This window comes from Platalea leucorodia (genome assembly GCF_965183815.1).
Source record: "Platalea leucorodia genome assembly, chromosome: 1".
In the NCBI taxonomy this organism is placed as follows: Eukaryota; Metazoa; Chordata; class Aves; order Pelecaniformes; family Threskiornithidae; genus Platalea; species Platalea leucorodia.
The window spans coordinates 113,501,847-113,524,444 of NC_138823.1; the positions used below are offsets into that span (position 1 = coordinate 113,501,847).

The 22,598-nt window shown below is 41.5% G+C and overlaps 1 protein-coding gene across 1 annotated transcript in view; it reads left to right on the plus strand.

The window, feature by feature from the left end:
- The window catches only part of ITGA9 (integrin subunit alpha 9), a gene marked incomplete at both ends in the record, with an annotated part of 229,450 nt that overhangs the window by 141,994 nt on the left and 64,858 nt on the right, over nt 1-22,598 (plus strand). The window contains one exon of the mRNA XM_082327280.1: nt 7,591-7,741. Coding sequence (XP_082183406.1) covers nt 7,591-7,741 — 151 coding nt within the window. The remainder of the gene's footprint in view (nt 1-7,590; nt 7,742-22,598) is intronic.

The window sequence follows — 22,598 nt, forward strand, 5'->3', positions numbered from 1 at the left end:
TTGTGAGGCACATGGAAAACTTTTGTAGCTCATCCAGGATCAGATTTGCAGTTTCCTGAAAGGGCTACCCAGCAGAGCCGGCAATTAATCAGGACGTAGTACAAGTTGCAGTGGGAGCATCGTCTCGGGAACAAGTGAATGTTTTCCCTTGTTGAGGGTGAATGGGAACGAAGGAATGGTTTTTTGGTTTCCATCTGGTTAGTTGTGCTCAGAGCTTCATAAATCTCTCCCAAAATAAATAAATAATCCAGTTTGATAGCAGTGGGCAGTCCTGTTCCATTTGAACATATGGTGATTGAACCCATATGGATGGTGATAGAGCCATCAAGTGATGAGTGGTAACAAACCTCAGTAGTCCACATCTCATACAAGAATACAGATTCCCAATCTCTGTTTTGTAATAACAGGCCACTGATGATCAGTCAGGGATACTGTACAAGCCAGTCTTGTCACTTCTTAAATACTGGCTTTGTTTTGTAAGAATCACTTGACCGTATCTACTGGAGTAGGATTTTGCTGTTTGTTTTTTAAACTATACCCTAAAGAGACATTCTTTCATATAATTTGAATTCATTGCTGAACTAACATATAACCTGGCCCTCCTTGTGAACATCTCAACATCAGTATTTTATGGAACTAAGATAGTTCAAGTCACCATATTGTTTCTTGCTCTAGCAACCAAAGTATAAAGCTAACAAAACAAAAGCTTAGCCTCAGGCAGCACTGTCATACATTAGCTGCCTCCAAGGGTGGAAGTTCTTGATACTGTACAGACCACAATGAGAAGCAGATGCACCATTGTTTTGTACTTGCAGGACACATCTTGGCTGATGCATACATGCATGTGTGTGGATATATGCATACATATACACATACTCTTCCGTGTTGCAGCTACATGAACTTTTTCTGCAGTATGTCCTGCAGTTACAAAATCTGGTAAGGCTGAGGTTCTTCACAGGTCACCAGGTAAATCGTCTTGCTGGTTTTGCATAAGCTAGAGAGGAAATGTGCTGATATGGGTATATATTGCTTATCATGTTTGACATTTAGACATTGCTTACTCCTGACATATAACACCTGCTACTGCAAAACAAATTTCCTAAAGTAACAAACCTGTACTGTTTCTAACATTTCATCTCTGATTAACTGCCTTTTATTGACCTCTGGAAGTGACTGCTGGATAGGGCACTGATCTTTTTGTCCCTCATCGATGCTCAGCTGAGTATACTTTTTAAATTACATATTGCACCCCAGCATCCCAGGAATGGGACAAGTAATTGAAGCTATCTAATAATTTCTATGGTACATACACAGTTTGAGTGATGATATTAATGACGTAATTCCTAGAAACAGTATGTTAGAAAGTGCTACTGACTCATCCACAAATTTTAGGGCCAGATCTATGGTCAACAGTCACCTATTTTACCAGAACTCTTCAAGTATTTTAACAAACAGGGAAAACATAAAGGGTTTTTTTCTTTTATGTCAGGCTGATGCGTGGAACTTTTGGCTATGTACCGTTTATATTTTGCATTTCTTTCTGCCACTAGTAACCTGGTTTTGTTTGTGTTCCAACCTTAGGATACTGTCTTACACACACGTGCAGGGATAACTTTTGTCCCAGGGGCACAGTACCATTGATTTCAAGGACACTGCTTGTGGTTATAAAAGATGTTGGTTTGTATGTGTGTCTGCAAGGGTGAAAGATTAGATTAGAGCTTCTGTAGATATTGTGCCTCATCTTGCTTTCATGTGACAGTTTCATAAACCAGGGTAGCTCCATTCAAACCAAAAGCTGCTCCCTGGGGTAAACACTGTGTGAAAACAGAGGCAGCTCTTTCCCCATTGGTTCTTCAGTTCTGTTTATAAAGGGTTGTGAACATCTGGGTACAATTGAAATTACTGATAATAATAAAAGGCACCAGATTTCTGTAGGGTGATAAGATAAGGAGTATTTTTATGTGGATGTTATGCCCTGCTCTGTCCTTTTTACTTAAAGGTTTGAAGACATAGGTGGCTAGGAGTTATATCTATTGTGTAGTTATGGGGGATTTATGTGGAGAAACTACATTTGAAGAAAAGAGGACAATTTCCAGAGAAGCTTTGAATATATGGCAGCTAGCTGTAACTAGAAATTACTCTGTTGTTTCAGTACCATAATAAAGAGCAAAAAGGATTTCCTGGAGTGGGTTTTTGGGTTTTTTTTGGTTGTTTGTTTGTTTGTTTGTTTGTTTTTTATTGTTTACTACTCAAATTCATTCATTAATAAAATTAAAGTGTAGGAAAGATGGAAAAGGTAATGCTCTGTGCCATATTCCTGAATTGCAATATATATGGGAACTGAAGTGCTAGAGACAGCAGCTCTGCTCCAGAAGGGTACCAGCACGAGCAGTTCCACCTCCTTGGCCCTGCACTCACCACGGTAAGCACTTTTTTCATATGGGACATTTGGTCCCTTCCTATGGGGAAACATTGGCACATTGTTACTCAGTCCTCATAGGGAGCAGTATTGGTATGATATTACTCCCGAACTGTGCTGTGGTGACACAGAACCTCGGCTGACCACTCCTCGAATTCTCTGTTATGTTTTTCCCATCACCTCATGTTATCTGCTACTCAGAGCACACTGGGAAGTTTCCACTTGAGAAACAGAAAGAGGAAAGATCATTAATGAAATGATCTGATGGGCTCAGAGCTAGTTTACCCTAGCTGGCTTAGTGCATCTCAGATAGGCTGTGGCCATCAACTGCATGAGGTCTCTTAGCGCCTTTGCCAGCGTAGGCTTCAGTGCGAGAGGGGGAAGGCAGCAGCTCAGCTAATGCAGAATAAGCCATAATAGCTTGAGTGTTTGGCCGAGTCCTTAGTCTAGATTGGCTCTGAACTTTGCAGAGAGAATTGACCTTGAACGCACATGCGATGGCAAGACAGTGTAACCAAGCGGCGTAAAATCCAATAGTTTTACTCCCTGTGGGGTTGTTTAAAATTTTTACTTGGTTTGTATTTGTTTATGGGGCTGCTAGCTCTCAGTTTTGCACTGAGACATCAAATGAATTCCCAGAAGATCAGCTGAGGGTTTCAGGTTTTCATTGGCCCTTGACACTTAAGTATTTGCAAAACTACTCCCAAAGCTCAACTGACCCTGTAGCCTGTGACAAAATCCCAACAGGAGAAAGCTTTTCAGGGTTGATGTAAAGAGTCTGTGGAGACAAAATTAATATTCAAGTATCATAGTAACTCTAAAGACCAACTGCAACACTGGTTGGTGAAGGTAGAAATCTGTTTGGATCTGTCACAGGACCAGTGTTGTTGACTCACACCTTTTACTGACTTAAAAGCAAAAGGTGGGACTCTCCTTTAATTTCATGTGATGGAGATGGAGGGCAGATTGGACTTCAGTTGTCCGAAGCATTTTTACCCGCTTGCAGTGTAACTGACCCCGGCTGTAACTTCCACTGTCCATTGAGCGATAGCAGTGATTTATCTGTGTAGGTGTTGATTTGCTGTAAGGAAAGAAAGGCTCCTAATATAAAAGAGAAAGTCGGTGACCCAGACTAACAGGGTAAGTGTGACCCCGTCACATTCCTTGCCCTATGTATGATCTGTGGAGGCTGAGAGGAAGTGCTAAATGCTTTTTCCATTTTTTTTAAAAATTCTCTCTAGTGCAGGAAATAGAGAAATATGTCCCTGCGTACCTTTTGGAATGCAGATTATGTCTCCCCTGACCCACGTTAATAAAATCACCAGCATCTTGGGGGGTGGGGAAATGAAAATTGCAGATCTTTTCAGTTTGCCTTTTCCAGCTGGTCTGTCTTCCCTTGCTGACCACAGTGCAATGATGTGTCGCAGGCATTAGCAGAGAACGTTAAAGCATGCAAAAAAGATTATACTTGTTTTATCCTGGAATTTAGTTTCCTTTTCTTAATCACTTAAGAGGAAAATGTTAAAAATTTCTGTTTAGATTTGATGTGTAGTACCATGGCCAGTGAAGTCAAAACCGCGGCAGAAATTTGGAGCCTGATTTCAGAATTGCTTGTTACTTGCAAGTCTGCATTGTGTGAACGAAAGCTGCAGGTATTTAGTACTTCCGAATGTCTAACTTCTTTCCCTTTCCATGCAAATATTGATAGCTTGACATCCTTCATGTGCCTGTACATGTGTGTGTATAAATGTGGTTACCTATATATACTGTAGGTAATATACATCTACAGTCTACCCAGAACTTTTACTCTGTTCATTAGTTGTGTGTAGTACCTGATGTAATGAGAAGGTGGTGTTCTGTCCAATTAAGTAATTATATCTTGATATTTTTTCCCCTTCTTGTCTGTCTTTTTTTTTTCCTTTTTTGAGTCTCTTTTTATTTTTAGCCTCTCCTCCTTCATGTGAGCAAGGTTACAAGGGCTGTGGTGAGGGTGTTGGTGGCTTTATAGTTCTCATCCAACAAAACATAAACTGAAAGCCATTGCTTGATTGTGTTTCTTAAATTGTTTGACGTACCTTGTCGAGATGAAGGGGTGGCTTTAGTTTGTTTTCTTGTTTCTGGCGGGTGACAACAGCTCTTTAGATGACATATTTTGACTTGGCAGCTAGGCTGCTTAATGTGCGGCAGGCGCTGGAGGAGGATGGCACCGGCTTGGCAGGCTGTCCGTGCCCCGTGACGTTACTCTCTCAAGCAGCAAACAGGGCCTGGGAGCTCCCCTGTGAACCGGGAGATTCCTAATCCTCTTCTCACTGCAAGTGAACCTGATTCATTCCAGATGTACACAGATTTAATGACTCGGAGAGCTGCTCTCTTAAAATGGGACTTACAGCACAATCTTGTATAGCCTTTCAGAGGAAGAACTGAACTCCTCTGCCAGCCTAAAATCAGTGACGTTTTTCAGAGTTTATCAGTGTGTGAATTTTGTGTAGGAGCAGCTACAGTGTGCTCTTAGAAAGTGAGTTTTCTTTCTCTGCTGAGGAAAATGTTGTTATAAACATAATTTTGGTATGATGCACCTTTAACAGAGGAGTGATAGCTTTAAAAAGGAGTAGCACAACCCAATGGTGTTTATTTTTACATTATTTTTTGTGGGTTTAGTTGTAAATGGGATTTCATTTTGAGTATTTTTTATTATTCAGTAGGAAGGAGAGCATTCTCGATTGTCTTGACTTTACGTTAAATCTCAAAGTGCTGCTACTACCAATTCAGAGAGGATTCTGTAGCATGCATTGCATTTAGTATCAACCCTGCATAAAATAATTGTCTTGTAATATTCCGTTGCTTACTGAAGTGATACTTCCAGATTTTGCTAATGGGTTTGATAGATGCTGGTTAAGTTTTAAAGTGATTGCAAGAAGCAAGATTATAAAGTTCAGGAGAAATAATTCACAGTAATAAATGGTTGTTTTGTTTCTTTGTTTCCAAATATACACTTTTGATTATTAGAAAATCCCAGCAGATTGTTTAGCATCTTCATAATTCCTCTGCTTTTCAACAGTAAATGTTGAAGTTGGGGCCAAAAGGTTAAATGCTTCCAAGTACTCTCATATAGTTGTGCCACTAATTTGGTGTATAAAGAGCAACAACTCAAATGATTTGGACCTCTCAAACTAGTTTTGCGGTCGATCCTGTGCTGCATACACCTTTGCAAAGGTTTATTTACACTGATAGTTGACTATAAGAATGAACTGTAATGTTTAGAAAACAAAGTGTCCAATTATTGGTAGGATTGGTTGGTGTCTGCAGCTGATTGTAAGTGCGAGAAAGCAGGCACGTTTCCTGGAGACTTATATGTGCTTCATAAGAAGCTGTCGTTGAACTATAAGCTGTAATTTTGTGCTTAATGAATGAAGATCATCATAAATGAAGTAAGTACAGGAAACAAATATGCTATAAATATTGCCTGCGTTACACGGAAAAGTTACGCTCACAATCCACAGCCATCAGCTTTGAAGCCTGAGTCTAGACCATCTTCCTCCAAACTGCTCTCTGACCAGAGCCCCTGGTTGCTTCGGTACGTACCTTTGGAAACCCGCATCTGGAAACTTCTTGGCAAACACAGGAAGACAGAGCCCAGTGAGCTCTGCCTTTGGAGGTCTGGTATGGCTGTGGTTGGCAGAAGATGACGAAGGGTTTATAAGCATCATGTTCTCAGGAGTCCTGCTTTTATGCAGGTCTCTGGCTGCAGTACCATGAGCAAGGCTGGCAGAGGAGGGCTGGTGGTGATGGAGGTACAGGCTGCCTTTAAACACAGCTCACATCCTGCACCCCAGCCATTTTCAGAGAGTTGCTGATATGCAGAGGAGCAGCGTGTGCCAACGTGTACGTCCCAGGCAGAGCCATTCCTTCATGGAACTTGGGTGAATCAAAGGTGGCTTGATCGGCTATGGATTTTTCCATAGTGCCATTGCGTACTGCTGCGTGCACGTGTGTTGTGCGACAGCGTCTGCCAGGGTGGGTGGAGTGACGGTACGTTTTCTCAGAGGTGGTTCCTTCTTACCTTTGGGCTGGCCATCCCCTAGAGGAAATAATTGAGAGCATCTCCCTGCTGTGTGGCTGGAGGTCTCTGCCCTTTTCTGACCAGCTACTCAGTGTTTAGTCTGTGACACTGTCGCTGTTCCTCCAGGATGTATGAATAGTCTTAGATTCCAGTTACGATAACTGTAGCCAATTTGATATATTGGGTTTTTTTGCTTATTTTTATATTTATGCCTGGTATATTTTGTATTATCTTTTACTGTACTTCTAGTTCCTAGACCTGCAGATCTGTGCACTGATATTATATTTCCTTGTGATTATCTTTAGCCTTTATTCCTACTTGTTAGCTCATCTTCTGGACAGCCTAGTATGATTAAATATCAAATAATAAATGTGTGTGTATGAATATTTGTATTTGCCTCTGTGTGTGCATGTCTGTGTTTGTAATCTGTGATGCCATTTTACAATAGTGTATTGATTCATGATATATAGCTGTTATTTTAATTCAATCATTCCCTTGGTGTTCCACTTATAGAAGATGACTCCATCCCGTTAGGTCCAGCATAAACACCTGAAGAAAGATTAGTCACATTCAGTGGACATTTGTTGTCATTTCCATACATTTTTCCACTTACACCAGTTTCTGGATTTTTATTTGACCCTCTTTTCGATTTTTTTCTTTCCATAGCATAACTCTAAGAAGATTTTTCAGAAAGTTACTAGAATGTTAGAATAAGTTTGAATTATTGAGAGACAAACCGAAATAGTTTGTGTATTTGAATGGGGGCATAGTATCTTGCGCTTGTTGCATTTCCCATCCAATCACTCTACAGTCTTGAACTATTTTATTCTCACTAAAACCATATTAACAATAAGTCACATAAAATAGTTCCACATGAGGATCATGGAGTTTCCTTACAGTCACAAAAGGCAACGTCAGAACCAGGACTCAGGAGCTGCTCTTTCCCAGTATGGCCCCCCGCACCATGCATTGGCTGTACAGCACATTCCTGAATTACTGACTGCCGAGCTTTTAACCAGCTTAGTTGTGACACTTCTGTAGCAGGAAGAAAGAAGGACCAGAGTGTGAAAGTTGCCCAGAGTTAAACCAGTGTAACTGTTTCTGCCTACAGTGTTGATGACAGAACTGCCTACCTGGCCCTGGGAGCGGTGAGGAACATTTCACTTAACATTTCCATCTCTAACGTTGGGGATGACGCCTACGACACCAATGTTTTCTTCAATTTTTCTGGGGAGCTCTTCTTCATCAAAATGTGGCAAAAGGTAAGAAAGGCCAGTCTCGCTGTGAGCAAGTCTCTTAACTTTCGGCCAATTTAATTGCAAGATGTAAGTACAGGAGGTGGCCTGGTCCACACTACTGAGACATTTGGAAGTTATTTCTGGTTATGCTGGGCTTGAATTTCTTCCAGTCTCTTTACTGAGTCTTTTTCTTTTGTGGGTTTGATCTGTGTAAATTACACCCTTTGTATTTCTGTAGAAGACACGGCACTGTTATTTGGGGTGCACTAATGAAAAAGAATGACTGTTTGGTTGAGGTATTAAGGTATTAAGAAGTAGAGGGAGACTGATTTGGAAACTGGTTGAGTACCAAATGGTGCTGAAATACAAAGGGTGCCTCTAGTTTGAGCGCTGCCACACTGCACTCAGCAGTCCTGGTCGTCTCCTGACCTGGGCTCCTAGGTTTTCTCCTCATTGAAACCAAGATATAAGGCTGTTCTTTGCTCATGTCCTGGTGCAAGTTTGGGTTGTGGCCAGGGCACGTCAGTAGATCCAAGAGCTCAAAAGTGCTTTTAATTTCACCTGCATGGAGTCAGATGAATATTTTGAGTTTTAGTCTCTTCACATTTAGATTGAAATACTTGGATGTTTTCATTAGTATGAGTTCATTTAGAGATAAAGTTGTTGAAATACAAACACTGAATTGAACTTTTTGCAAACTGATGGCCACGAAAGCTGTCTGAATGTGAGTAATGTGAGAATAATTGTGCAAAATGGGAGCTGTACTATCATAACAACATTCTGTCTGTCTGTTCCTGCTTTTCACAGTTGTTTGTCTCTCTGCTAGAGCTTTGCTTTGCTTTGTAAGCCATAAGAGCAATATTATAAACAGTAGTACAACTGTTGCGAAGCATGGGCTTACCTCGGTCCATTGAAACAATGACATTTTGCCATTATTTGTCATGTTTTATGATAGATTTTGGTTGTTATAAACCTCTTAAATTAACTCATTACATAATAAAACAAAATACGATAATTTCTTATACATGTTAATTCTCTTAGTGTTCAGTTTTGACTATTATGTTTAATACAGTTAGAAGCCTCAGAAAGTTGTCTTTGTATTATAAGCTTAATTTTCAGACATTATGTACTGCAAGTGTACAGTTTATCAAGAGGAAAAAAGCAGGGGATAAAATAGAAAAGCCTTGCGCCAATACGCAATTTCTCCTTAATGGAAGTTTTATGTGAAGACTTTCAGGGTCTGGCCCAGCTCCCATTGAAGTCAGTGGGAGGGTTTCCATTCCTTTGCACTGGAAAAGAAACAAAACTTGATGCATGTTCTTTTAAAAGGCTGTTGTGTTTGGTTTTTTTTTTTTCTTCTGTGCTTACATGTTGAATATTTTACACACACGGATGAACTGGAACACCAATTGCATTCGTTGTTCTCATTGGCCAACACTGTGAGGGAACAAGCTGAAGATGATGTGCTGTTTCCCTTGGTATTTTACCTTGAGCCTGGGTCTCTTGTAGCAGACTTGAAACATCTGTGCTGAATGCTGCCTAGAAGGAGCAGTTTCTGGAAGCAGATGACATTGTTGTAAGGTTATCTCACTACTCAGTGTGTCTTCTGCTAATAGAAGCTAGCAGTTCTTAAAAAAAAAAAAAAAAAAGCTTAAAAAAAATGCAGCACACATCAAGGAAGCATGTAGGCTTCCTTCTTCCTTAGGTCTTGCAAACAGGATCAGGGTATAGTCTGCTATTATTCCACTGTTCTTGTGATTGATTTGATAGGGTTTGGGGTTTTTTTCTGATCATTATTTTAGTAACAGTTTTGAAAAACCGATTCACAGGGTTGTGTAGGGCTATTTTACTTCCTCTCAGTCAGCTTTTGCTTTAGGACAAACTAATATATTTTTGGCCTCACTATTTGTCCAGTTGGGAAACTGGATTATGACCTCATAGCCTCAATTACAGTGTTATGTTTTCCCTAAGCTCTTTGAATAATTTTTTTTTTTTTTTTTTTTGTAAAATATCACAGCCTCCATGTTTCATAACCTACTCCCATCCCTTGACATCTATGCATAATATGTACTGTGCACGTACTTTAAATAGATTTTGTTTCTGGATGAACATTGCCCAGGCAAAAATCCAGAACATAAAGCCAGAATAAAAATGGTGGCTCCTAAGATTTCCCTTAGTGGAGTAATTTTGAAATCAAAAGAGCCTCTTGTTGTGGGAAACTTTCAGCAGCAACTGCCTTTCAATAAATAACACTAGAGTGGAAGAGAACGGTCTCTTCCATGTGATTGCTTGATCCTTTTTCTGCAAGGTGACTCTGAGAATGATGACTGCGTGGTGGGCTTTCGTAACCTGTCTCTGGAGTCCTTTCAAGATGCTGTGAGGCCCCTGTGTGTTTTCCCTGTGTCCCCACTGGGGACATTTCTAGCAGATTCAGTGCAGTTTTGTTTCTTTCTATGGATTGGTTACCATGAGACCTGACAGTGCAAAAGTTTAATGCTGGTTTGTTTGTTTGTTTTTCAACAGAGTTATTGAGACAAAATGCCACATCTTGTGCTTGTGTTTGAAAAGAAACGGGGTGACCTAGCTCAGGGATGATGATGGTAGCATTCCCTGAAGGGTCTGAGTGGAGCTAGCCCCTCTCTCCTTTCTGGAGACTGAGATTTCATGAGACATGTTGGATAGAGGCACTACCTAGAGAACAATCAGCCATTGCAATAATCTCCCCAGAGAAGCGGTGGATTGCCCAACACTGGACACTTTTGAGATTCGTCTGGACAGGGTGCTGGGCCATCTTGTCTAGATGGTGCTTTTGCCCAGAAAGGTTGGACCAGATGATACCTGAGGTCCCTTCCAACCTGGTATTCTGTGATACCTGGCAAGGCTTTGCTGCGTCTCTGTGAGGTGAAAAAGCATTTGCCGACTGATATTTAGGAGGCTCCACCTATTCCACTGTCTGATTTTCCTGTTGTGCTGCAGCCAGTCCTCCCCTCCCCTCTGTGGACAAAGCCCAGAGTTTTCTTTCCATAGCTGCTGACAGACAGTCCTTCTCTTGAGAGGCACAGTTTGTGGCACAGGCTGACTTCTCGTTCCTGCCTGCGCTCCCTGTAGCACTTTCAGCTCTCTCACCACTAGTACCCTTTGAAGGGGCTGTCTTCACCAAGGTGTCACTGTCCTTCTGCACTCAAAGCATCCCTCTGCCCTTTTTAAATACAGGGGGACTTTTCTGGAGAAATGGGCATGTAACTATAAAATACCAAATCTGTTAACTGGTGAAATGCCTGAAGACTTGGGATACAGGTGTGCGTTTCATCTCTGGTAGCTTAGTGTGCATATTCTTTTCCTTTGTATTTACATTTACTGTCTTACAGTTATACCAGTTATTGTAACTCTTATTGGGCATGACAACACTTTCGTTATGAAACTTATTTTTCAACTCCTAAATTTGGTAGGGTTAAACTGTTGAAAGGAGAAGCCAATTGCAATTTGCATTGCTTATTTAAAAAAAACAAAACACATTCAGCTAAAACAACAAAGTCCTTTCAGGGCTGGGCTGAGGCTGGGTGTGTTTTTCCGAGATTGGTGAAGACTGGACATTGATACAACTCCTGTGCAAAGTTTCAAGCTCTCACTCTGTGAGAGTGGGTTGTTTTACAGGTGTATGGACGTACTGCACTGCAGTGAATTTCAAAATGCGTCCACTAAGAAAAATGTTCCTTTTGAAATACAGAAAGATTTAGTCATGTTCTCTTTAAAAAAGAAAAAAGAGAGAGGGAGAAAGACACCTCACCTGTCCGCTCAGATCTTTTTCTTTACTATGTTGACAAAGAAATTTTAGTCCCCTCTTCTGCCTAGAGTAGATTTTTTTTTTTTTTTTTTTTTTTTTTAAAATCTTTAAGTTTATTGTCCCATAATCTTAATTCAGCTTCAGGACAGCATCCTACTTCAGAGTCTGAAAAATCCACTTAACAGAGGTGATACCACTTTCCTATAGAAGAATGCGGAGTGCTGCTGTGTGCTGAGTCTGGAAAAAGAATAAAAAGCTATTGCTACTAATTTCTATGCTGTTTCACATCTATTGGAATTGCCTCCTGGCTTGTGATGTTTTGCTGAAAATGCTTGTCAGCAATAGGCGCTTTGCTAACTGTTTGTTAGCTGCTGTTGAGCGCAGAGGGGTATTTTCAGTATGGCTGCAGAAAGAGCACTCTAAGCTTGCTGGCAGTGGTAGTTAATGTGGTGTAGGGCAGAGCTATATCTTTATTAAATCAGCTCAGCTATGGCATGAGATTTTATAGCAATAGTATAAAAATAGCATATGTAACATAATAATAGTAAAAACAACAGCAATAACCCAATATGTATACCATTAATCTCACTGCCCTGCAAGGGCTGGCGGGAATCTGTCAGCTAACCCCATTTCAGTGTTGGTTACAGATAGAGTAGGTCAGGAAATCCCATTGCTGACCATCATTTCCAGCCGTGGATTGTTCCTAAATTTCGGACAGGTTCCCAGCATCCCAGGCCAGCTGTGTGTAACATTCCTGCTGCTTCTCACAGCAGCTTTCGCAAGCAACAGCTGAGTGAAGTTAGCGGGGCTGAGCCAGGGCAGAGTGAACAGTGAGGTCATGGTTTCCTCAGGCGCAGTAATTTCCCGTGATTCCTTCGTGAGCGTGTACCTGAAACTTTGCTGTTGAATATTGCCAATAACCGGAGTCATGTTGCTTATGGGCTCTGGGTTTTTTCTTCTGACAAGTAATGCGGTACCATCTCTTTCTGGGTTAGCAGGGAGGTCATGCAATTTAGATATGAACTCTTTCTTCCTCACTCCCAGAGCGCTTGCTGGCATCTCTTGACTAGCGTTGCCCAGAAGAGCCGCAGACACAGGCAGAGTTTAATTTTTTCCAAATTGGAAATTCTCTTACACCAGTTCCCCATACTGCTCATACTTTCTAAGAGTCTTAAGGCTGGCAGGGGCAGGATACTGATAGGGCACAAAAGCCAAAGACACGTGCCGTCTTTTGGATCCAGCTGTGCCACTAGAAGAAAATTTAGGTTCTGGGTATCCATTATGTCTCTTTTTCCAGCAGTTACTGCCCCTCTGGATCCACTGGCAGACAAGTTAATGTGATCAGTCTCGATTCACATCCAGCTGGTTAGCAGAAACCTTTTAAATTAGTGGTTTGATTTAATCCAGCTGATTCTGCGTGGAGTGAGTTGGACTTGCTCCTGTAAACCAATCTGCCAGAGGGTCAGAGGGGAATGGTGCCAAGTAGCGTGGAAGCTGTGACCCCTTGTGCTGATACAAGTGCGTCTGGAAGATTGCCCAAGCCATATATCACTTAGGTGAGGGGATTTGAACCCTTTTGCCAGGAGAGCTTTTATAGCCAGGGCTTGGGAATATGAGTAGCATGGCAGTAACCACACCACATGCTGCCTCTCCATTTTTGCAAATCTAATGCCTAACTTTTGCTCCAGAGTGCACCAAAAAGTTTTGTATCCCTGGAGTAAAATTGTCCAATTTCTTAATTGGGAAGAAAAAATACGTGCAGTTCAAGCTATCTGACTTCATTGTTTATTTTAATTTTCTTTTTCTGTGAATGCTCCATGAAAACCTCAACATTTATGCTTCCCTAGGGATAAGTAAGGAGCAGCACCTTTTTCAGGCCAGGGGCTGTTAGAGCCATCTAATATCCCCCTGCTCTTAGCAGGTAGGAATTGAAAGCTAGACTTTTGATCCAAACTTTCCACTTGGGATTCATGCATCACTCCCACGTTCAGGGACTGGATATTGGAGACTGGGTTTAGTTGTGTAATTAGTACTGATCGGAGTCTTGTAAATTTTTCTCCTATACTCTGATTTATCATGTATATCTGAAAGAAGTCTTTGTTACTTTTCCCAACAAATTAACTTGATGAATAGAATGAAAATTCCCTAAAGTCTTTTGGCAAAGTACCAATTGGAATAAATGATTCAGAAGCCGTGGTTCTGCAGGACTTCAGATCTTGTTCTGCTCAGCGTTGGAAGAGCCTATGTGAGTTTGATTGCTAAACCCTGTTTTCAGGAGCAGCTTAACACTTAGAAATCTCATTGAAGGTTGATAGTGTATAAGGTTCCAGAAGCCTAAATGAGTCCGGCCTTGCAAAACGAAATGCAGCTAACTCCAACTAGCTTTAAAAATCCAAGTTTTTGCAATCTTAAGCTACTTGCAGGGAAACAATGAGTTGCAGTGGGGGATCACCCCAAGCGTTTCCACAGAAAGCAGCAGAAACTTCAGATTCAAGAAGACAGGACTTTTGATGATCTGCCTGTTTCTTTCAGGTGAGGTTAGGCAGAGTAGAAATTTATTTTGCAGTACAAAAATGTGGTGTAAATTTTTGTGAGGATTTGGGAAGGGGGAAGATCATTGGTTGTTTTAGAACAGCTTGCGATTAGTAAGCTGTTACCAAACATCTCTGTTTTTAAGGACTTGATGGTCGTGGAATAACATATGTGACCAGATACACTGAGAAGTTTTATGCTGATCAGGTGGGGCTGTGCTCTGGGTTACGTGATGTGGAAAGTGTTTGTCCTGGAAGTAGCTCATCATGACTCTTAATTTGACTGCTTATGTGTATATACATAGTGGTTTTGAGGAATAGCTTGGGATGCTTTGTGTGGCTCAGATTATTAAGGGAGGTTTTATTTGACTGCCTAGCCCTGCTCTTCCCTTGAGGCTGCAAGGGGAATGGTTTTCTAAAGGAAGAACAGCTGTGTAGATGAATACAGTCATGTGAGATGTACTTTTTGTAGAGGCTAGAAGGCAGCCTCTGCTATAGCAAAGCCTGTTTATGGTGAATCCCACCCTACCTGCTGGTGTACCACCCAAGGTGGGGTTTCACCATGGCTGGGCACCAGCGGGGGTCCTGGTTTTGATCCAGGTGAGGGGGGGGAAAAGGATATCGAAAGCACTGAAATCATGAGACTTCCTCGAGGGGGTGGAGGAGGGCTCCCTGGGCCTCAGGCGGTAGCTGCCCACCCCATTTTGGTCCCTGTGTGGCCCATAGCTCACTGGCCGAGCTGCTTCCCCTTGCGCGTCTTCAGGCGCTGTGCAGAGCCAGGAGCCACTGCCATGGTCGCATCAGTGCTGGCCATGGGAGAGGGATTTGGAAAAGGGATTCAGCTGCCTCAGTTGCCGAGATCCGGCCACCCCAGTCTAGACTGTTACCTTGATAAACTGCATTGCTAGGAGAAATGGAAAAACCCTTCGCAGAGGGTAGAGCTCAGTATATAGCAAGCTCAATACACTTGGTCTTGGATGTGCTTATTTAAAGGCTATGCTGTCCCTACAGAAAGATCATGAGTGACTTTCCTGTGTCCCAGTGTCTCTCTTCATTATCATATTTTGCTCTTAAACTCAGTGGAGAGAGACTTGTCAACGTTTGAGGTGAAAAATCTATGGGACGGGCGTTGTCTCCTATGTTCTTAGGATGAGGCTTAAAATTGTCCGAACTTTGACATCCTCTGCAAAAGACTTAAGTAAGAATTGATTTGCGCGGCTTTCAGTGGCTTTCATTACAGCAAGAAATGGGGGTTTGTTTTTGTTGTAACTTGAAGCTTAAAGTTTATCGAGTTTCTGGTATGAAAGGTCAATTCTGTTCTAGCAGGAGTTTCTTTTGGTCACTTTTAAGACAGGCAGCTCAAGATGGTGCCAGAAGATAGATGATACCCCGAGTGGAAAATCCAATAGAGTTGTAAACAAATATATATATATGTTTACACTATATATAAACAAATACATATATTTTTACATTATATGTATGATATACATGTATACATATATATGTATGTATTTACGCTGCTTAGTCCTGTGGGATGTTGTAGTCATGATGCTGTGTGGCTGGAAGTGGTGGCAATTGCTCTCTTTCACCTAGTTGTTCAGATTTCTCCTGTGATGCTGATAGGATCTATAAATAAAAACAAAAGCCTCTTTAATTAATCTTACTAAGCACAAGGCATGATCCTGCAGTCATACTTCAGGTGTAGCCTCTCTGAAGTCAACAGCAGTTTTGTCTGTAGAGAGACTTAAAAAAACCCAGCTGCACAGTCAAAAAGATGAATAAGGGTGTGAAGAGTTTTTAGCTGAAAATCCAAGGAGGGGCCAGCGCTGCTTAAGAAATCACAAGCTTTCCTTTCCTCGGGTTTGACACCGGGGCCCTGGGATTTTCTGACTCTCTTGCGAACTCCCTGGTTTCTTCTGGTGTGAAAGGAAAGTCCCAGCGTTTTTTTTTTCCTTTCTATTACCTCTCCCTTTTTCTTGCTCATTCTTTGCTCCTTCCCTTCCTTCAAACACATGATGGAAAAGCTCTTAGGAGAGCCTTGATTTCTTCTAGGGAACTAGGTAAGGCAGGCTCCCTCCTCCCGGAGCAGCTGACAGTCAGCGACGTAACCCTGGGTTCAGCTGGCATCAATCTGTGTTCCTATTAGCAGAAGCAGCCACGTAAACCCCCTGCTCTGAAGGAGGCCCTCGGGCCCCAAATCTGTTTTTTTTTTTTTCAGAGGGGGAGCTTCCTATGGCGTTTCATCAAAACCAGAGGCGTTGAGCAAGGCGGGGAGAAGCGTTTCAGCTGGCTCCGTTGCAGGCTCCAGGAGCAAGCGGGGGACCCCCTCTCTGGGCCGTCTCCACGGACCCCCCGCCCAGGCAGGCTGCAGGGGATGCCGAGCCAGGCGCGTTCCCAGCCGGCAGCACTTTTGCAGCCTGCCTTTGGGAGGAGGCCAGAAAACCTGCGCTTGACTTCTGGCTGTAACCATCTGCAGAATAGTAACGTAGTGATTTCCACTTAGCAAGGGAAAAAGGAGGATCGCACTAAAAAGCTGCTCTATAAAGCAGAGCGGCACCTCTTAAAGTAAAGCCTTACAAGTGAACTGCTAAGCTTTTGTTTTAAAAAAAGAAAAAATATATATATATAAAAAAAACCTTTTCGATATCCCAGTGCAGTAGATAATGGATTATACCTTTGCATTTCAGCAGTGTCCCTATGTTATGTAGTATTTATCATGTCATCAGGTCTTTCTGTGGAAAAAGCCCTGATGTGCCTTGTATTCGAGTTTCTGAAAGAGAAAAACCAAAACCCCCAAACCTCTGTGTGTTTGCAAAAGGCATTTCCTGGGGTTTCACATTTGGCTTTGGTTGTTGGGGATTGTAGGTTGAGCTAAGGTTTATTAATTCCAGGAAAATACCCAGTGCCAAACTCATTATTGTTATTACCTTAATATTATTCTTTACACTTGAAAATTACCACCAGGGAAGAAGCGGGAGGGGAGGGCAAGGCCTCATTTTATTGATTGTATTTTCTCATCCAGTTTGGGTTTAATTTTTTTTTATTATTATTTGTGAGGTTTTCCATTTGCCTCTTCATTGAACTATGTGTAGTTGATGACATTTGAATTTATTTTCTGAACTTGTTATGACTTTAAGCTTTTCATTATAACACTAAGAGCAAATAGCTGTGTTGCAGTTGAATACACCAATATTCAGTATAATTGATGCCTTACACACAGAAGGCTGTCTTACAGTATATGTGGGCATATATTGTCCGTGCTTGCAGAAATACCACTAGGAAATGAATGCTGGTTCTTTTTTTTTTTTTTTTTATTTCTGACGCCTTATTCTTTTTCTGCTTTTAATTTTAAGAGAAGCATGTTTTGAAGATATGTTTTCGTTATTATAGAATAATAATGTGTATAAACTATGGGTTATCTGTAATAATTAAAAAAAAAAAAAAATTCCTCTGTTAATGTTGCTGTCATGGTTTAACCCTAGCCAGCAACTAAGCACCACACAGCTGCTCGGTCACTACCCCCCACTGGTGGGATGGGGGAGAGAACCAGAAGGGTAAAAAGGAGAAAACTCATGGGTTGAGATAAGAACAGTTTAATAATTGAAGTAAAATAAAATAGAATAGTAGTAGTAATAATAATAATAAAAATAATAATAAAATAATAATACAATAATAATATACAAAGCAAGTGATACATTGTACAATTGCTCACCACCCGCCGACTGATGCCCAGCGCATCCCCAAGCAGCAGTCGCTGCTCCCCGGCCAGCTCCCCCAGTTCATCTACTAGGCATGACATCATATAGTATGGCATAGCCCTTTGGCCGGTCTGGGTCAGCTGTCCTGGCTGTGCCCCCTCCCAGCTTCTTGTGCACCTGGCAGAGCATGGGAAGTTGAGAAGTCCTTGACTGGTGTAAGCACTGCTCAGCAATACCTAAAACATCAGTGTGTTATCAACATTATTCTCATGCTAAATCCAAAACACAGCGCTATACCAGCTACTAAGAAGAAAATTAACTCTATCCCAGCTGAAACCAGGACAGTTGCCATACAACCATGATTTAGTAGTGTGAGATACATGTGTGTGTGAGTGCATCTACATGTGTAAGTGAGATGAAGGAAAGCTTACCCCAGAGCCCTTTCTCCTCCCAATGGTTTCCTTCTCTCTGATTTTTTTCATGGGTTATTGGAGAGCATGGACTAATATACATGAGAATGCACTGCTATTATTAAGCTTATCTTAATATCTCTGTGCGCTGATCATGAGGGAATAATCCAACCCATAAAAAGATATGTGTTCATCCACAATTGTTTTGAAATAAAGGTGTAATCAAATGCAATGCACTGCTGACGCATTACAACAGCGTACGTAGTTTGGTTATACACATAATAGCACGAAGAATATAGGAACATGCAGTCTCTATTTCTAGACATGCTTTTTTTGGACTCTCAAGACCTAATTTGCTTTTCTTGACAATCGCATTGTGTCTGGACAGGTATTTAATCCTACAAAGTTTCTGCAGTTTTGTAGATAAAAGCTTTTTTTAGGAATAGCACAGTCTAGATTACTGCTGAATTTAGTTGAATGTGTGTCATAACAATTTTTTGTGTAATAGTTTTTATGGTTGCCTTTTAAATATATCGCTATGGAGTCAGGCAACCTGATTTTCCCTTAGTCTTTTTTTCCCTCAGGGTTTTGCTATGTTTTTCTATGTGGAACTTGAAGGACATGGCGCGTATGTGGAAGGTGCCTGAGGCTTAGTAGTATATTAGTGTATGTACTAGCCAGTGTAATGTTTTCAAAGGGTGTGTCTTCACATTTGTATGAGCAAAGGTTTTATCTTGGTTGGCAAACTGATAGTTCATTACTAAGTAGGCACCATTTTGTAATGCTTTGGTACGTGTGGATCATGGATTTTCCCCTTTCTGCACCTAAGTCTCCATTTTTCATGAAATCTTTGCTCTTAATTGAGAAATATTGTGGCAATTCATGATTCGTAAGACTGGCAGTTGTGCACCGGCTTACCTTTTGCAGGTTTCTTTTTTAGATGGGACTTGTAATCAAAGGATGCAGAGAGGAAACAAATGTATGTCATGTTCAACCTTTTTTAAGCATCTCTTTTGCAAGGGTTGGTCTGTGTTGAATTTCTTATCACAGTTGGCTCATGGTCCAGCAGTCATCTATGGGCCTCTGGCTGCTTGGCAGAATCGTTAGACCAGGCCAATAAAGGCACAAATTCTAAAATAAGGTGCAAGTACATGGAGGAGATAAGCTTTGGATTAGATTTAGTCTTGATTTTCCAGTCTTGTGTTTGGCTGCATTAATATCTCAGGGACTGTTCCTGATGCTGTGGCACTTGCAGCCAGCACTGGGATCCCGCTGGAGAGGAGCATCCAGGCCAGTACTCCAAATGGAGAGGAGGTTGCTGAGTCCATTTTCCATTTGTCTTGCAGGTGGCGGGAATTCAGCAGGCCAGCTTGCTTCCCAGTTATTTTTGCTCTTGTTTACTTGTTGTCCTGTTGTTGGATGCAAAAGGCTGTTGCCTGCACAGTGCCAGGAAATGACGCTGTGTGCCTTTAGAAAGGAGATTTCTACATCTCTTGGAATAAATGAAGATCAGTATTTCAAGTGATGGCGCAAAAGATGTGTTTTTCAAGCAGCTGGGAAAGGTGTCTAGTAAATCAGCTGAGTGGACTTAGCGGGGGCAATGAATTTTTTCTGCTATCCTGCTGTCTATGGTAGGAAGCAAACAAAAGAAAGAGGTGCTTCATACTACGTCTGGTCAGGCTGTGACACTCCTCGCCACCAGATCAAGTGGGTGCTAAAAAAGTGTGGGGGAGGTAAGCACGTTCATTGACAAGGAATCCACAGGTCATTAGGGAATACACAGCAACTAACTCTGGCTCAGGACATCTTTGGGTCAAAAACATTTGGAGGTAGGGAGAATATTTTGGGGAAAGTAGCTCTGTATGTTTGCCTTGCCCTTCCCCAGGCACTCAATTTAGCCAGTGTGGAGGCAGGTTACTGGGATGGAGAGCTTATTCATCTTCCCATTGGCCTCTCTGTGTGGCTGTGAAAGTAGTCATGTTTTGCCTATGCATGTGCTGAACTGTAAGCAGTCTTTGAAAAGCCAGCCGTTCCTACTGAAAGGGGATAAATGATACAAATAAATATAGGGATGTGCTTTTGTACCGTTACATGCCGATTTATTTAGATCCTGCTGAAACTGAATTTTAGATGTGTTTAGATTTGTGTTGCAAAAAGTGGGCAGCAGGAGTGGCACCAGGATCCCAAGTTCCTTGTGCAGACTCTTTGACTCGGTTTGCCCTCCCCTGTTGCTAGGCCTGGACACCCATGCTTGCAGTGCAGCTCCCATGGTTTTTCTCCTGCTCAGAGACAGGGCTGGTGTCCCAGAGACAGGGCTGGTGAGAGAGATCTGTCAGTCAGCCAGCTCTGTCGGACCCTCGGGGCAGTGGGGAAGGGGCAGTGGGCCCCGCCTCGGGCTGTGTCTTAGCTTAGCTATGCAACCCATGACACTGGTCCTGAAAAATAAGAATATTAAATTATCTGTGTGATTAGAATTCATGTTAGAAGTGATGGTTGCCATCCTTTCAGTATGGAGCTGGAAAACTCATGCAAAAGTAAATGGTGTGTATCAAAATCTACTGAAAAGACCCCGCAAACGTAAGTGTAACCTGCACATGCTTGGCTCCTCAACTGTAATATCTACTGAAGGTAATAACCTGTGGGGTACAAAATACCTGCTGTAAAGTGGCTGTGTTCAGGTCATTTGCAGTGTGTGTGTGTTACTGATTTTGGCTCTAGGAAATATTTTCTTTTGCTTGGCTGCAAGTACACAGTTCCTTTTTATTTTGTCTTGTGCCTTGCTAATGAATGGGGCAATGTATGTATGCGTGCATGTGTGAGTGTGTGTAAGGAAGAAAGCAGCTGAATTTGTTCCAAAAACGGTACAATATAATAGACTGAAAATATATATACTTCTGACAACACTGAGTTGACTCAGGGAACCTGTAGGTCCCTAATCCTTCTCCAACTAAGGAAGAGCAGTCTATTTTTTTTTTATCAAAAATAAACTTTCAGTGGAATTGATGGAATAGTCAGAACTTCAGAAAGTTGAATGATTGGTGTTTCCAGTTGTGTCAGGTCTTTGATCCAAGAGGAAAAAAAGTCTTAGCTTTATTATTACTCCCTTTGATTTTTTGTCTCTCTCTCTCTCTCTCTCTCTTTTTTTTTTTTTTTTTTTTTTTTTTAATGCAGCAGCCATAGATCTATCCATATGTATTTATAGGGCAAGGAGTATAGCAGTAGGAGCAACATATATTTTGGAAATATCTGTGAGGTCAGACATCTGTGAAGGTACTTGACATGGTGTGATATCTTACCAGCTCCGTTACAATCATGATGTCCTTTCTCCCATTTCTCATCTGAACTGCCTATGGAGGAGAAAATAAAAATTATTAGGTTATGGTCATGAGTGGAGCCAGTGGGTTAATCCCAGTTTGAAACCAGTATCCTTTTGTCTGTCTGCCTCAGCTGAAAAATAGTATGAGCAGTAGATCTCAAATGAAGTTTGATGTTAGGGCTTTTTTTTTTCTTTCTTTTTTCCCCATTTGACTGTACATAGTTTTGAAATGCTGCATGCAAAGAAGAGCAAGAGGAAAGGGGCCTGTTTATTGTTTTAGCTACAGAGCTCCAAGCAAAGAATTCTCCCTCTTTCTATTCCAAGTAATAATTACATTTTTCCACTATAGAAAGTATTTGTTATATGAAAGGCACTTGTGTCTTAATAGAAGTTGCGAGCTTGATTCTTTAGTGAGGATTACAAAGGACAGGTGAAAACTGGATCACTGGAATGGCTTTTGTTTGGTTTTACTAAACATTGAATTCATACAGGCTTAAAAGGTAGTAATTTCTTGGTAATGATAGATATGAATTACGTTAAACTATTCGGTAGGTAAGTCAAACTTGCGAATCTGTCTTGTATTCCAAGCTTGATGCTACACTACTTTGCATTTTTAGTAGTTTTTTAATTGTGGAGTGACAGTAACTGCCCCATCCTACAAGCAGGTAGCCCTTTTGTCCTTACTTTTCTTGGCCCTCTGAAGAGGGAAGCGACGCAGCGAACAAGAAAGGCCACTTCTGAGAGACAGCTGATCATAATACAATCTTAAATGAAGTCGTCTTGTTAGAAGTACCTTGTCATTGCTTAGCATCCTTTAAAGGAAGGAAGGACAAAAGAGAAGGTCAATTTGCAAGAGGGAGAAACCAGAAAGGGATCCAAGTGTGAGTGGGGCTCCCTGCCACAGCCTGCTCAAGATCGGTTTTGCTTAAATACTGCAAGGGACAGAGGATTTAATCTGAATCCTTCCTGCAAAAAGAATGCTCTTCCTTTTTCTGTAGAAAATGAATGAACTGACTTTGGGGCTGGTACTCATCTTTCTCCAACATTTCCCAGATAGTTATTCCATGGAAGCAGGCAAATCCAATCCCAAAACTGCCCCCAGCCTGAGACAAGTGTTAAAAGCAAAGAGGAGCGTTGGCACA